We start from the raw sequence: 15731 nt of genomic DNA, 5'->3' as shown, positions 1-15731 counted from the left end.
CCTTCCCTCCACTCTCTCTCTCTCTAATAAATAAATCTTTAAAGAAAAAGAATTAAATGAGACCAAATAAGGCAAAGTCTGGCCCCTGAATAACACAGGTAGGACACCATTCACAGGAAATGATAGTTGCCAATGAGTATGACCCCTGGAGTGGTACAAGGTTGTTCCTGCCTGGCATAGGGCAGACGTTCAAACAACAGGAATGACTCCACTCTGCCTCCTCACCTCCTTAGCTGCCCTCCTTCACTTCAGGTGGGTGTAGAGGAAAGCTTCCAGGTGAAGAAGAAACTCACAAGTCTTCTTTATGCCTACAGCTGCCTGGTCACAGTTTGCATCCTAAGTAGACATTGCTAAGCCCTTAAGCATTGAGACTTAATTTCCCCTCTTTCAGGGCACACCTTAATATGGTTAATGGCAAACCCTTAGATTTATATAATCCCACATCCATTTTCTTGCTGGCTTCTCCTTTACTTATTCAGCCATTTGGTTGAGCACCTATTATGTATGAGGTATTGAGTCTGGAGCCCAGCTACCAGACAAATGTATAAACAGGTATTTTCAATACCACCCATGACAAGGGTACAGGAAAAGCCTACAGAGTCAGGAACACTCAACTCAGTCTAGTGAAGGTGATGGTGGTGAGGAAATGACACTGTGCTGAGGTCTAGAGAAGGAGAAGTTTGCCAGATAACAGAATTAGGGGACGTGGGGTGGACAATGAACTGCATGTTTCCCACCTAGAGATAAGGAAATGCATGATATGTTCAGGGAACTGTGTTCAGTTCAGCATTTAGTGTTGCTGGTGTGTAGGATATGGGTAGTTGTGGGGTGTTGAGACTAGAGATGTGGGCAGGGTCAGATCATATAAGATCTGTCAATCATGCCATGGAGGATAGATTTTATATTAGGAGTAACATGAAGCCATTAAAGAAAGTGACATGGGGCGCCTGGGTGGCTCAGTCATTAAGTGTCTGCCTTCAGCTCAGGTCATGATCCCAGGGTGCTGGGATCAAGCCCCGCATTGGGCTCCCTGCTCTGCGGGAAGCCTGCTTCTCCCTCTCCCACTCTCCCTGCTTGTGTTCCCTCTCTCGCTGTGTCTCTCTCTGTCAAATAAATAAATAAAATCTTTAAAAAAAATTAAATTAAAATTAAAAAAATAAAGAAAGTGATGTAATCGGACCAACCTGTACCACAATTCAAGAGGTCAGCAAACTGGCTACAATTAGCCCCATTTTCCAAGGGATTTGAAAGCCAAAACCTACAGAAAAACAGTACTTTGCCCAGATCACCCAGCTAATTAGTCTCCGAGTTCACATCACTAGGAAAAAAAGAAAAAAAAAAAAAGCTAACATTCCTTCACCACCCACAGTACTGGACACTGAGGAGATTCTTCACAAAACTTTTCTCTGGTCCTGACCACACACCTACAAAGCCAAGTCCAATCATTCCTGTTTTGCAAGTGAGGAATACAGGGCTCAGAAAGGTTAAATCGGGAAGAAGGGGCTGGCCTTCGAGTGACAGCGACGCAAGATGGCAGCCACCAGGGGCTTGGACAATTTATGAAAACCGAATATACAGCCTTAAAATAGAATGTGGACCTAAATACCCAGAAGCACCCCCCCTTTGTAAGATTTGTAACAAAAATTAATATGAATGGAGTTAATAGTTCTAATGGAGCGGTGGACCCAAGAGCCATATCAGTGCTAGCAAAATGGCAGAATTCATAAAGCATCAAAGTTGTCCTGCAAGAGCTCCAGCGCCTAATGATGTCTAAAGAAAACATGAAACTCCCTCAGCCGCCCGAAGGACAGTGTTACAGCAATTAATCAAAAAGAGAAACCACAGGGGCACCTGGGTGGCTCAGTGGTTAAGCGTCTGCCTTCGGCTCAGGTCATGATCCCAGGGTCCTGGGATCGAGCCCCGCATCGGGCTCCCTGCTCGGCGGGAATCCTGCTTCTCCCTCTCCCACTCCCCCTGCTTGTGTTCCCTCTCTCGCTGTCTCTCTCTCTGTCAAAAAATAAATTAAAAAATATTTTAAAGTTTTAAAAAATTGAAAAATTTTTTTAAAATTAAAAAAAAAAAGAGAAACCACAGGCCCTTTTCCCTCCCCCCCATTCGATTTAAGCAGTCATTTTCCACAGTAGCACATTTTCTAGATACGTCTTGTAGACCTCAAAGTACTGGAAAGGAAGCTCCCATTCCAAGGCAATTTATCTTAAGATACTGTAAACGATACTAATTTTTTGTCCATTTGAAATATATAAGTTGTGCTATAACAACAACAACAAAAAAGAAACAAAGGTTAAATCGTTCACAAAAGTCCATCAGATCACAATACTTCCTGAGTATCTACTTAGAGCCGGGGGCAGTGGGAAGCATTAGGGATATAATAAGGAAAGAAGAAACCCAAAATCCCAGGTCTGTGGTCCCAGTGCTCATCTCTCCACTGGCCCAGAGCTTCTCTCCTGAGGTGTGCACACACATCACTTGGGGACATGGTAAGGATGGATTCTGAGTCCATGGGCCAAGGGAGGGACCCAAGATTCTGCATTTTTTTCACAAGGTTCCAGCTGATGTCAATGCTACTGGCCATGGAGTCTGTGAGTACTAGCTCTACACTGCTCTCCCCTCCAGCATCCCATCCCTTCACCTGGTTCTGTGCTCTGGACTCTGGGGCTCCCTCCCCTGTGGTTACCTCTGAGTTGTTCTCAGCCAGGTAATAAACAGCTACGCAGCAGGCAACCGCCACTCCAGTAGAGACAACCCAGGCCGCCAGGTGGGCAGAGAAGCGGATCAGCTGCTGAGTGAGCCTTAACTTGACATTCTCCTGACGGATTTCTGACAGGTTTTCCTACAAACACAAGGAAGTCAAGCTGGCCCACAGGACCCTCTCCACTGTTAGCAAAGACTCTCCGGGTGAATCTCTGTCACTTCGGGACACAAACCCACCCCAGATCCACAGAAGAAAGAAAGGGGAAAGTTCATGTCGGATGTGGATTATGAGAGACCCATGGGAAAATCTCAAACGGACCAAGAACCCCCATCATGGTGTCAAACACTTTTTCCATCTTAGAGGACTGGGACCGTGCTCTTGAGAAAAGTGCTTTGAAGTCATGAAACTCTTTTTTGAAGAATAGGCTGGGTATCTACACCAAGGAAGTTAGCATCTTCAAACCTCTTGTCAAAGCTCCTTTGCTAATAAATTCTGCTTCCTCTTTCTTTTCTTTTTTTTTTTCTATTTCACCCAACCCCCCCCCCCCCCTCCCCGCAACCTCCCATCTGGCAACCACCAGTTTGTTCTCTGTATTTGAGTCTGGGTTTGGTTTTTTTTGTTTGTTTATGGGGTTTTTTTCCTCTTTCTCTTTAATAAGTTTTTTTCTACAGACCAGGGTTTCTCAACCTCGGCATTAGTAACATTTTCAGCCCTTTTTCTGTGTTGTGACAACTTTCCTGTGTATTGCAGGATGTTTAGCAACATCCCAGCCTCCACCCACTAGACACCAGTAGCCCCCTCACCCTCACTGTGACAATCAAAAAAGTCTCCAGATATTGCCATATGTCCCCTGAGGGGCAAAACCGTCCTCAGTTGAAAACCACTGGAAAAAATATTAAACTTGAAACTGTGAGGTCAAGAAGCATTTACACTTAACATTTTGATATAAATCCCTCAACTACCCTCCAGTAAGCTCGTACCAACTACAGAGTGAAAAGGGTCATTCCCTAAACCATCACCAGCACTTAGGCATTAGGAATATTTTTAGGTGTTTTTGGTTCAGTTAGTTTGTTTGTTTCTTTTCTTTCTTTCTTTTTTTTTTTTTTGCCAGACTCCGGACCACCAAAAAAAAAATCATTATCACTTTAAGAAAAGTTATAGACATACTGAAGGAAGTTGGCTCTGGGAAGGTGTGCACAGCAAGCTCGCCTTACCCTTATTTCAGTGCTAAGATTCTTCTGTTTCAGCTTCACAGCTTTTTCGTGAGTGACGGTGAAGTCCCAGCAGAAAATCAGTTTAGCGATTCCTCGGGAGTAAATGTGGGGGTTAATGAAGTTGTTCCGGAAGTACCTAGCCATGCTGGGGAAGGCAGAAACCAAAATACTCAGAAGTTATTGGAGCAGGCACTGGGGAGTGCAGGAATTAAACAAAGGAAAGTCCGATCATCAACAGCGAAAGGCAACATGGCAGAGCCAGCCCCAGGTTCTACTGAACAGTGCGAGCGCCGACATAATGGTTAAGAGCATTGGCTTCAAGATCCGACAGGCCTGGCTGACTATCCTGGATGGCCACCTGGGGGATCTTTGTTGTTTTCACTGCTATGAGCCTCAGTTTCCGCATCTATATAATGGGGATAATCATAGGACCCACTCACAGAGCTTTTATGAGAATTGTGTGAGTTTCTGTTAGCTGCAGCGCCAAATTGCCCCACACTCAGTGGCTTAAAACAACACACGTGTATTCTCTTACTGGAAGTCAGAAGTCAGAAAATGGTTCTAAACTCAAGGTGTCGGCAGAGCTGTGTTCCTTCTGGATGCTATAGGGGAAAATCTGTTCCCCTGCCTTTTCCAGCTTCTAGAGGCTGCCCGCACTTCTTGGCTTATAGCCCCTCCCATCTTCAAAGCCAGGAGAGCAGCATCTCCCATCCTCTCTTTGACCCTCCTGCCTCCCACTTGTAAGGACCCTGATGATTAACTGGCCCATTTTAAGATCCTTAATTTAGTCACATCTGCAAAGTCCCCTTTGCCAGGTAAGGTAACATATTCATGGGTTCTGGGGATTAGGACCTGACATCTTTGGGAGGCAGGGGGCAGTGTTCAGCCCACCACGCGAGGCAATGTAGGGGTTAGAACAGCAAGCTCTTTTTAAAGGCAGACGCTAATATCAGGGCGACGTCAGCAGGACTCAGTGAAATCAGCCTAGGAAGCATTTAGCACTGAGCCTGACATGTAAAAAATGCTGATTAAATTTCACTACCTGTCCAAAATCTGCCACCACTGACTTAACAGCAGCTTAAGAAACATTTTGTAGTTTCAGTAAAATAGAACAAAACGAAATCTCATTTTAATTGTTGAGTTATAGTGCTGGAAGTGAGGTTGTTACGGGCTGAATTGTACACCCTAAAAGTTTGTATGTTGAAGTCCTAACCCCCAGTATCTCAGAAAGCGACAGAATTTGGAAGTAGGGTCTTTACAGAGGTAATTTTGTTAAAATGAGGTCATCAAGGTGGGCCCTCATCCAATATGACTGGTGTCCTTATAAGAAGAGGAGATTAAGGGGCACCTGGGTGGCTCAGTCGTTAAGCGTCTGCCTTCGGCTCAGGTCATGATCCCAGGGTCCTGGGATCGAGCCCTGCATCGGGCTCCCTGCTCCGCGGGAAGCCTGCTTCTCCCTTTCCCACTCCCCCTGCTTGTGTTCCCTCTCTCACTGTCTCTCTGTCAAATAAATAAAATCTTAAAAAAAAAAAAAAAAAAGAGGAGATTAAGACTCAGACATGCACTGGAGGGAAGACTATGTGAAGTCAGAGTGGGAAGGTAGCCGTCTATACGCCAAGGACGGAGGCCTCGGAAGAAACCAACACACCAACACCTTCACCTTAGACTTCCAGCCTCCAGAACTTGAGAAAACACATTTCTGTGTTTAAGCCACCCAGCCTGCGGTACCTGGTTATGGAAGACAAAGGCTGAATGCCTGTACCTCCTCTTGGACAGTTGTCCCTTTACAACTGTCCAGCCGTGCCCTTCTTGTCATAGAAACAGTTGGGTCGGGGCGCCTGGGTGGCTCAGATGGTTAAGCGTCTGCCTTCGGCTCAGGTCATGATCCCAGGGTCCTGGGATCGAGCTCCACATCGGGCTCCTGACTCAGAGGGGAGCCTGCTTCTCCTTCTCCCTCTGTCTCTCCCCCTGCTCATGCTCTCTCTCTCTCTCTCTCTCTGTATCTCTGTGTCTCAAATGAATAAATAAAATCTTAAAAAAAAAAAAAAAGAAATAGTTGGGTCACTATAACCTTATTTTCAGACGGACCGATTTCTTTGAAAGCACACAAAAACCTCTCTTCTTATCCAAACTTACAGTCTGTGTTTTTTTTATATATATTTTTAATTTTTTTAAAAGATTTTATTTATTTATTTGAGAGAGAGAATGAGAGAGAGAGAGAGAGCACATGAGAGGGGTGAGGGTCAGAGGGAGAAGCAGACTCCCTGCTCAGCAGGGAGCCCGATGCGGGACTCGATCCTGGGACTCCAGGATCATGACCTGAGCCGAAGGCAGTCACTTAACCAACTGAGCCACCCAGGCGCCCCAGTCTGTGTTTTAAAACAGGAATGATCAGACAGCAATAGGAAGTCAAAATCGCAGAGAAACTGTTTCCTGGGTCGCTTTTGAGTCTCTTGAATTTTACCTAAATCTAAACAGAGCTTAGAATCAAGAAATGCAGACGCTCCATACCTGAATAGCAAACTGAAAAAACAGATGACCAAACATGCTCCAATTGTGAAGAGGTAGGCCAGCTGCATGTTGTAGGATGCCCCACCGTTCCTGTGCCCGATCGTAGAATTGGTGTAAAAGCCATAGTACATCACTGTGTCTCTAAAATAACCCTGAAAGGGACAATAAACCCTAGGTCAGGTGGGTCTACCGAGAAAACGATGACTATGGTCGGTCAGCACAGTGCATCTTTCCCATCTGCAAGAAACTTGCATCAGTCAGTTTAGACATTTTATTTGCAGAGAAAGGGTACCCAAGGCCGCTGAGAATGTAGACATTTTATCACTAGGCTCTTCGAGTTGGAAAGGGCTCTCAAACCCTCCTTACAATGGAGGAACCCAGCTGTCACCACCTGAAACAATGATCAAGCAAAGCATGACTAAAACCAGGAAAGCCAGCCATTATGGGCCTCTGTCATCTGTTAAATATTATGGTCAAACATGTTCAATAGGAAAGGAATCAAGCCATTAGGTCTAAATTTCAATTTATGGGAAATAATGGGTCAGAGTAACAAATCAGACAGACCATAAGGAAACAATCAGACAATTCCAGAAGGTAGGACATTGGTGTCTTCATGACAACTGGCCTGGTTTCTGCAACAATGTCAAGAAAAAAGGGGGCTGTGTCTGGAGAGATCATTCTAGATTAATTGAGAATTCAGAGAAAACACAAGCAAATGCAAAGTATGGGCCTTAACTAGATTCTGGTCTGAATGAGCAAGCTAGGAAAGACATTTTGGGGACAACTGGAAAATTTGAATATGGTTTGGATTTTAGATAATATTAATTTTTAATTTTGCTAGATGTAAGAACTGCAGAAAGTGTCCATATTTTTCAGAGATGCATGTTGAAGAAATTCGGAGTAAAATATCCTGATGTCTGTAATTTACTGTAAAATGCTTCCAAAGACTAATAAGATAAAACAATATGGCAAGATATTAATAATTTAAAAACCTATGTAGTGAGTATATGAATGTTTACTTACTACTCTTTATTTTCCTATATGTTTGAAATTTTTCATAATAAAATGTTTCATATATACAAATATAAAAAATATACATCAGGGGCGCCCGGGTGGCTCAGTCGGTTAAGTGTCTGACTTTGATCTCAGCAGAGGTCTTGATTCTCAGGGTTGTGAGTTCAAGCCCTGTGAGTTCCATGCTAGGCATGGAGCCCACTTAAAAAAAAAAAAAAATATATATATATATATATACACACACACACACACACACACACATCATAACGAGGAGAAAAATGAAGGTGAAATTTACACAATAATTCCACTTCAATGCAGCTATCCCAAGGAAAAATTTTTAACAGAAAAAGAAATTAAAAAGATAAATGGAAGAACCTGACTTTGAACATTCTACTTCAAGAGTCAGCAAATTTTTTCTGTAAAGAGCTAGACAGTAAATCTCTTTGGCTTGGTAGCTACAGCCACAACTCCACTCAGCCACCATAGCAGGAAGGCATCGTAGACACATAAACAAAGGGATGTGGCCATGTTCCAAAAGGACTTTATTTATTGGCACAAATTTTAATTTCACGTATAATTTTCACGTTTCACAAAATGTTATCCTTGTTTTGATTTTTTTTTCAACCATTTAAAAATGTAGAAACAGGTGGCATGCCAGATTTGGCCCCGGCTGTCGTTTGTCAATCCCTGGCCTATAGAATCCCAATGGCAGGAATGTCTTCTGGAAGGTAAACTCACAAGACAGGGGCCATATGTCTCTCAGTAGGGAGCTGGGTAATGAAAAAGGATACTGCAGATCTATATAGATGCTCAAGATACATAGTGAAGCAAAAAAATGTTGCAAAGGAAGACCTGTAGTATCCTGGGTTTTTTTTAATTATTTTTTTAAAGATTTTATTTATTTATTTGAGAGAGAGAGAGAGCACAAGAGGGGGAAGGGGCAGAGGGAGAAGCAAACTCCCTGCTGAGCAGGGAGCCCGATGCGGGACTCGATCCCAGGACCCTGAGATCATGACCTGAGCCAAAGGCAGATGCTTAACCAACTGAGCCACCCAGGTGGCCCATCTTTTTATTATTATGTTTTAAATGTTTACCTATCTACCTACGTATCGACCTAAGTATCTAACTGCATATAGAAAGAAAACGGTGGACAAAGATATGCTCTGAGCTGGGGCATTAGACAAGGGAAAAAGGCTAACATGGACTTTCACTTAGTTTGCTCTCTTCTACAGTAGGAACTTTTCAAAAGGAGCACTGTATATTGTGGAAAGAAAAATAAGAAAGAAAAGGTAGCTCTATGAACACCAATATGACATGTCTACCACAGAGCGGGTGAAAGAAAGCAAGTCATAGGCGGTATATATGAATAATTCATCTTTTGTTAAAAAAACAAAAGAAAGGGATGCATATGTACATGTGTATGTATGTGCATGTGTGTGTGTCCGTATGTGCACAGAAAAAGAGATCGTGAACAACACAAACTATTAATATGGTTACCTCTAAAGACAGAAAGTCTACTGTGTTGTGTGCATGTCACTTTGGGGGAGAAAAAGAAACACGTTTTAAAGCCCCACTTTCAGGGCACCTGGGTGGCTCAGTCGGTTAAGTGTCTGATTCTTGATTTCAGCTCAGGTCATGATCTCAGGATCCTGGGATCAAGTTCCATGTCAGGCTCTGTGCTCAGCAGGGAGTCTGCTTGAGATTCTCTCTCTCCCTCTGCTTCTCCCCCGCTTCTCTCTCATTCTTTCTCTCTCTCAAATAAATAAATAAATCTTTAAAATAAACAAATAAGTAAAGCCCCACTCCCCCTATCATCTAACTCCCAGGCAAAGTGAGAGGTCTGGAAGGGTGACTGGCAAGGTATGTCCAGGGGATTCCCAGCTGGTGAACTCCGGGTAGGCAAAATGAAGGACTTACCACCCCAGTGAAAAACTCCAGTCCAGTGAACTGGAGGGTGTTCTTCTTGGCCACCGTAAACTGAGGGATTATGATAAAGCTGAAGGTCACAATGAACGAGAAAATGTTGAACTTCAAAAGCCACCTCAGAAAGTTAAAATAGGAGAGGACGCTGGTTCCGAACTTGCCTCCGATGACCTTGAGCGTCTTCTGCCATAGGCTGATGGAATCGAGCAGTTCTGACAGGCTGTTCTTAGATCTCCGGTATGCCTGGGGTAGGGACACCAAGCATGAGGCTTAACATTCCCTCAACAAACACCTACTGAGCAGGTCCCCTAAGAGCAAAAACAACCACTGTGTCTAGAGCATTATAACATGCCTGGCATGCGCTAAGCATGTTTGTAAATGTTATCTCATTTAATCTGCGGGACCACTCTTTAAGGTGAGTGCTATTATTACGTCCCCAGGTTTGCTGTCGAAGGTGACACTCACAGTAGCTCAGCTGTCCAAATAACTCAGCAACCTCTTAGACTTTTGCATCCCTACCTGGTTTCTCTGCACCTAGACTGACCCAATTTCTACGGCTTTCAATGAAAAAGCCCTGAATTTTGCTTTCTCTTCCCCTTGGGTCCCTTTCATTCCCACTCTGCCACCTCCCTGTTTTTACTCTCTTGTTATGCCCATTTTATTGACTGCAATAGAGGCCTCTTACCCGTGAAATGGAGTTTAGACACTGAGCACAGCAGTTGAGCTCAAGCATACGACGGGACTGCTTACTTTTCTCTTTGTCAACCATTTTCCTGTGGGGAACGGCAGAAGAAAGGGAGGGACACCCATGCTGTAATGATTTCGTTCCCAAAATATTTACTGAGTGACTATGATGTGCTAGGCACAGCCCGGGTAGCGAGACAAAAGAAAATGATTTCCCTGGCTCATGGAGCAGACATCTCTACCAGTTGGGAGAGAAAGACAATAAACAATAAATAAAAGGTGTACTATGGAAAAGAAAAAGCAAAATAGAGCAAGGTAAGGAAATGGGAAATGCTGGAATGGGGACTGTGCTATAATTTGAAATAGCACAATATTCAAGCAAAGTCCTTTAGGAAGGGAGGGGATAGTAGGATGGATAAGGGATTGTTGTGTCCATAGGAAACAGCCAACCTGGGACCCCAAGGAGGCTGGGATGGCTAGAATGGAATGAGCAGGGGGAAGGGAGGAGGGTTTGAGTGATAACGAAGGGTCCTATAAGTCAGTGGTCCTCAACCTGGGGAGATTTTGCCTTGCCCCCCAAGGGACATTTGGCAATGTCAGGAGACATTTTTGGTTGTCAAACTCTGGGGGAGAGAGGCTTGCTACTAACATCTAGTGGGTAGAAGGCAGGGATGTGCTAAAACCCCCTACAATGAACTGGACAGAACCCCACAACAGAGAATGATCCAGCCCCCAATATCAGGCATACTGGGGTTGAAAAATCCTGCTGTAAAGTCTTTGGGGCCCATATAAGGCCCTTACCCTGTGAGAGAGGCAGCCATGCAGTTTGAAATGGAAGAGTGTTTTCAGAAAGATCCAGCCACAATTGGGTTCTTTACCTTTCCATGAATTCATTGCATCTACCTTGCTCTGGTTCTTTTCTGGTTTTCTTTGTCCATCCAAACGCCCACCCCCACATCACGGTCTTCCAAGGCTCAGCTCACATGCCCTCCTGCTTTACCCAAGTAGCCTGTATCACTCCAGCTAGTCCTGTCACTGCAGTCTCCTCCACCTTGATTTGGCCTGATTTCCTTTTTCTCATGTGTAAGTTACTTATTGACAAATCCATCTCCCCTGTCAGACTTTGTAAGTTATCTTTGCAGCCCCAGAACAATTGCATCATTGAATTATTTATTAGCCATTGTTGCATCCACTCCACTAGTTTCCAAGGGTACAAATTGCAAAAGAAAAAGGATGAGGAACAGTAAATGTGAAGTCTGATGGCTAAAACAGCCCTCATTCTTTCACTCTTTTTTTTTTTTTTTAGTTCCTGCCCTTAGAAAGCTTCTGAGGACTTCTTTCTTTTTTTCTTTCCAGTAAACTTTGAATTTTAGAGTAAATAGAAATTTCAAAAAAGTTACAAAAACAGTACAGAAAATTCCTATACACTACTCACCATTATTTTTTCCTATTAACATCTTACATTTATTTATTTATTTATTTATTTATTTATTTATTTATTTATTTATTTTTTAGAGAGGGATGGGGGAGTAGCAGAGGGAGAGGGAGAGAACCTTAAGCAGGTCCCATGCTCAGTGCGGAGCCCAACGTGAGGCTCAATCTCACAACCCTGAGACCACAGCCTGAGCTGAAATCAAGAGTTGGACGCCCAGGCTACTGAGCCACCCAAGCACCCCAACATCTGACATTTCCATGGTAGTTGTCAAAACTAAAAAATCAACATTAGCACATATACCGGTACCTAAACTCCACACTGTTCTGATCTCACTCGTTCTTCCACCAATGCCATGTTCTATTCCAGGACCCCATCCCACATTCTATTTAGTTTTTATGTCTCTTTCAAATCCTCTAGTCTGTGACAATTTTTCTGATTTCCTTTATTTTTGATGACCTTGACAATTTTGAGGAGTACTGGTCAGGTATTTTGTAGAATGTCCCTCCACTGGGGTTTGCCTGATTTCTTTCTCTGGGAATACTGGGGTTATGGTCTTTAGGAGAGAGTACAACAGAGGGGATGTGCTCTTCTAACCACATATCTCTGGGGATGCTAACCTTGATCACCTGGTCAAGGGAGTGTGGGCTAGACCACATCACTGGAAAGTCACTCTCCCTCAGTTCCCATGCTCCACCCTTTGAAAGCACATCACTAAGCACAGCCCACACTCCAGGTGAGAAGAGAGAGGAACATCTATATAGATTATTTGGAATTCTTCTGTAGGAAGATTGTCCCTTCTTTTGCATTTATATATTTCTTTTTTTTTTTCTTTAAGATTTATTTATTCGAAAGAGAGAGAGAAAGAGAGAGTCCGAGTGGGAGGAGCAGAGGGAGAGGGAGAGAATCTCAAGCAGACTCCACACTGAGCGCAGAGCCTGACGGGCTCAATCTCACAATACTGAGATCACAACCTGAGCCAAAACCAGGAGTTGGACACCCAACTGACTGCACCACCCAGGCACCCCCGTTTTTTATCTTTCTGAGATGGGACAAAGTAGAAGACTGAAATTCATGTGAAATCTGAGAAAGAAAAAAAGCTTTGGGTCCATACTTAAGGTTCCTTTTCTCTTCCATGGTTCTTGGCTGAGTCCTGATGGCTTTAATTCTGTCTCTAGATGTCATTGGTATCAGAGATGCAATTAACTTTTGTCCTGTGGAGGAAAATAAATTGAGTTTAATTTTGTTTCCTTTCACAGAATATCAGCATTTTAAAGTATGGCACTGAACTTCAGCATGTTTATTTTTTATAAATTTTATTTATTTATTTATTTGAAAGAGAGCAAGCGAGCATGCAAGCGCAAGAGTTGGAGAAGGGGCAGAGGGAGAAGCAGACTCCCCACTGAGCCCGAAACAGGATGTGGGGCTCAATCCTGGGACTCCGGGGTCATGACCTGAGCTGAAGGCAGACACTTAACAGACTGAGCCACCCAGGTACCCCTGAGCGTGTTTTTATAAGAGTACAAGGAAAGAAGAATAAATATATGGACTCAGTGATCCCCAAGCCACAAATGAAAACAGACAACGTGGTTTGTTGTTTTTTTTAAGTAGGCTCCATGCCCAGCATGGAGCCCAATGCAGGGCTTGAACTCACAACCCCAAGATCAAGACCTGAGCTGAGATCAAGAGTTGGACACTTAACTGACTGAGCCACTCGGGCACCCCAATGTGGTGTATTTTTTTTTTAACCTCAAAGCCAAAGCAAATGATAATGTTTGCATGCAATTCCAATTTGATATTTTTCTTCTTTATGACAAGAAGCATTCAGTGAGGCCACAAGCCCCTGCACGTCTGGTCAGGCTTGCTCTCCTCTCCTACTTGAATGTCCAAATCACTTTCACTTGACCCCCTCACTCCAGGCCCAGGCACCTTCTTTACATTTCTTGACTGTTGTCGTATGCTCTTCCAGCCCCTGGAATGGTCCCCCATCTTCTCCCGATAACTCATATTCACATCTTCACTCAGCATGGCAGATATTGTGGGTCACCTACCCCAGTCATTTCTTCTTTTTAATAGAATCCTGATTTTGTTTAGGAATCTACCCCCTCTTTCCCAAGGCCCTGAGCTTCTGCAGGGTAGGACCCATCTTCAGGCACAGGGGGTGAGCCCCATGAGTCCAAGCTGATCCTTGCAGGTGACTGATTTAGGCATAAGCACGTGACAAGATGTTGGCCAGTGTTCTGTGATGGGTGATCTGCTGAGGAGTTTCTTGGAAAAGGTTTCTTCCTTCTCAAAAAAGAAAAACTAAAAAACCCCCACAAAAACTCCAAGAAAAAGATCCATCTCCCTCTGGATGTTGTTGTGGCCATCTGAAGCCTGGAACTGCGATCACCATCTTGTAACAATGAGGAAGCCAACCGGGGGGCTGACCGGGGCAACAATAGAGGGAGTGGGCTGGCTCCCTGGTTGAGTTATTGAGCTGAACTCTTCATTTGACCTAGTTAAGGTGAAAAGGAAATCCCCAAAAGAGGGTCACCAAACTCACTCTGCTGAAGACGAGAAATTTGTGTCTCTCCTGAGAGGGAAGGGTGGCTCAACAGAGAAGAAGAAAGGACAAAGAGGAGGAGGAAAGAACACAGAGATGTGGGGAGACAGTAGCATGAGAGGAGACACCCCAATCTTTAATAAAGGGGTTAAACCCACAGAATGCTTTAGTGTGAATGGATTTTTTTCCCTCCTAGACATCATTGAGGCTGGACTTGATGTCTGGAGTATGATGGGATGACATAGAAACAGCAGTCAAGAACCCAGGATTTGGCCTCAGGAACAGAAAGGCAGGGAGGTAGTGTCAGCTAAGACCTGGTTTCATGGCAGACTTGGCAATAAAGGCCATCCTATGTTGCCGAATCCAGGGTGGGGGAGGAACTGGACCAAAGCAAGACAGCGGTTAAAGCATCGGGCTTGGAAACCAGGCAGACCTGCATTTGAGCCCTGGTTCTGCCAAGGCTCACCAAGCAAATGGAAGTGATTTAATTTAATTTAATTTACTCACCAAGCAAATGGAAGTGACAAATGTGCCTACCTCAAAGTGTGGGGAATAAAGTCAAACTAAATTCAATGGATAACAAAAAGGAAGTGTTTGGCAGAGTGTTGGGCACAGAAAGTGAGCTTGATCAAGGTGAACTCCTTTCTAGGTGTTAGATGCTCCCAAAGTGACCCCTTCCTGGGTCTGTCGCATCCTCAGATCATCTATAAACTTCAACCTACTTGATGTCTTAAAACTAAATAATCCTGTAGACAAGTTGGAAGCCTTCCTTGCTCCCTTCCTAACTCCTTTCTCCCAGGGTCTCACTACCTTGGAGGTTTTCATGTGAAGTACAAGGAGTGTCTATGCCCACACTTCCTGGGCTATGAAGGGTCTGAGAAAATGATTCATTCAAAGGTGTTGAAAACTGCAACAACTGCTTGCTCTTTTTGTCATTCGGGCTGCTGAAACTCTGAGAGTCTGTCACATCGATGTCAGAAGCGGATGAGACCATGCCGAAGCTTGAGTTCACCAGCATCTTTTCTGGAACAACCCCAGATGGAACATTCTCAACCTCAACGATGATTTCATTCACTTGGTCATCAGACAGCATCTCTTGCCTCCTCCCAGCTTTGTTCTCCACCGGAGTGGCCTTCCAAAGCAGTCACACTGACATTGTTGGGAGCCGCGAGGAAAAGTGATGACAATCACAGAGGGATGCCCCATTCACATTTTTTTAAAGACCAGGATGAGATTGCCAAAGCCAGCCCTACACAAATCACAACATAACTCCCCACATCTACACCAGAGGGGTCTCTTCATGAAGAGATGTGTTTTCCTACAGACACCTCTGTCTTGGTAGCTAGGTAAGAAATTGGAAACAGAATCCTTCATTAAAGACAATAGGGTTCTAGAAACAGAAGGCAGGGATTCTTCTAAATGACTCATAACCAAAGGGCAAGATTTTCCTTTTTAATTTGGTGCCCCTGGCCTAAAACTTATATTTTATATTTAATTTTACATGCCTATATAAACCCAGACGGGTTTATAGTAATAACAATTATTATCTCCTGACTGCCTTGGGTAGCCAACCCTACCACTTGTCTGTACCCTGTATCCGATCTCCATTTTTCTCATACCCCCAGAAGCTTCCTTTCCTGTGTAGGCACTGGGCTCAACTAAAATTCTCCTAGCTTCCTTTGTGGCTAAAGATGG

The 15731-nt window shown here is 43.9% G+C and overlaps 1 protein-coding gene and 1 pseudogene across 2 annotated transcripts in view; one reads left to right on the top strand and one right to left on the bottom strand.

Annotated features, from left to right (window-relative positions):
• Positions 1-15731, bottom strand: part of LOC116628032 (transmembrane channel-like protein 5) — a 69989-nt gene that overhangs the window by 19932 nt on the left and 34326 nt on the right. Inside the window, exons 1-7 of one of the 2 annotated variants that reach the window (XM_032398072.1) lie at positions 14847-15129; positions 12606-12705; positions 10061-10148; positions 9370-9618; positions 6439-6590; positions 3928-4072; positions 2696-2851 (exon numbers count right to left, since the gene is read on the bottom strand). In XM_032398072.1, the coding sequence (XP_032253963.1) occupies positions 2696-2851; positions 3928-4072; positions 6439-6590; positions 9370-9618; positions 10061-10148; positions 12606-12705; positions 14847-15129 (1173 nt within the window). Of the gene's footprint in view, positions 1-2695; positions 2852-3927; positions 4073-6438; positions 6591-9369; positions 9619-10060; positions 10149-12605; positions 12706-14846; positions 15130-15731 lie in introns of those variants that run through there. The other variant, XM_032398071.1, reaches the window with a different exon arrangement.
• LOC116628015 lies at positions 120-1826 on the top strand (annotated as a pseudogene).

This window comes from Phoca vitulina, unplaced genomic scaffold (genome assembly GCF_004348235.1).
Source record: "Phoca vitulina isolate PV1807 unplaced genomic scaffold, GSC_HSeal_1.0 scaffold109, whole genome shotgun sequence".
Lineage (NCBI taxonomy): Eukaryota > Metazoa > Chordata > Mammalia > Carnivora > Phocidae > Phoca > Phoca vitulina.
Note: the sequence above shows the minus strand (reverse complement) of the source record. Positions and strands in the feature narration are given on the sequence as shown.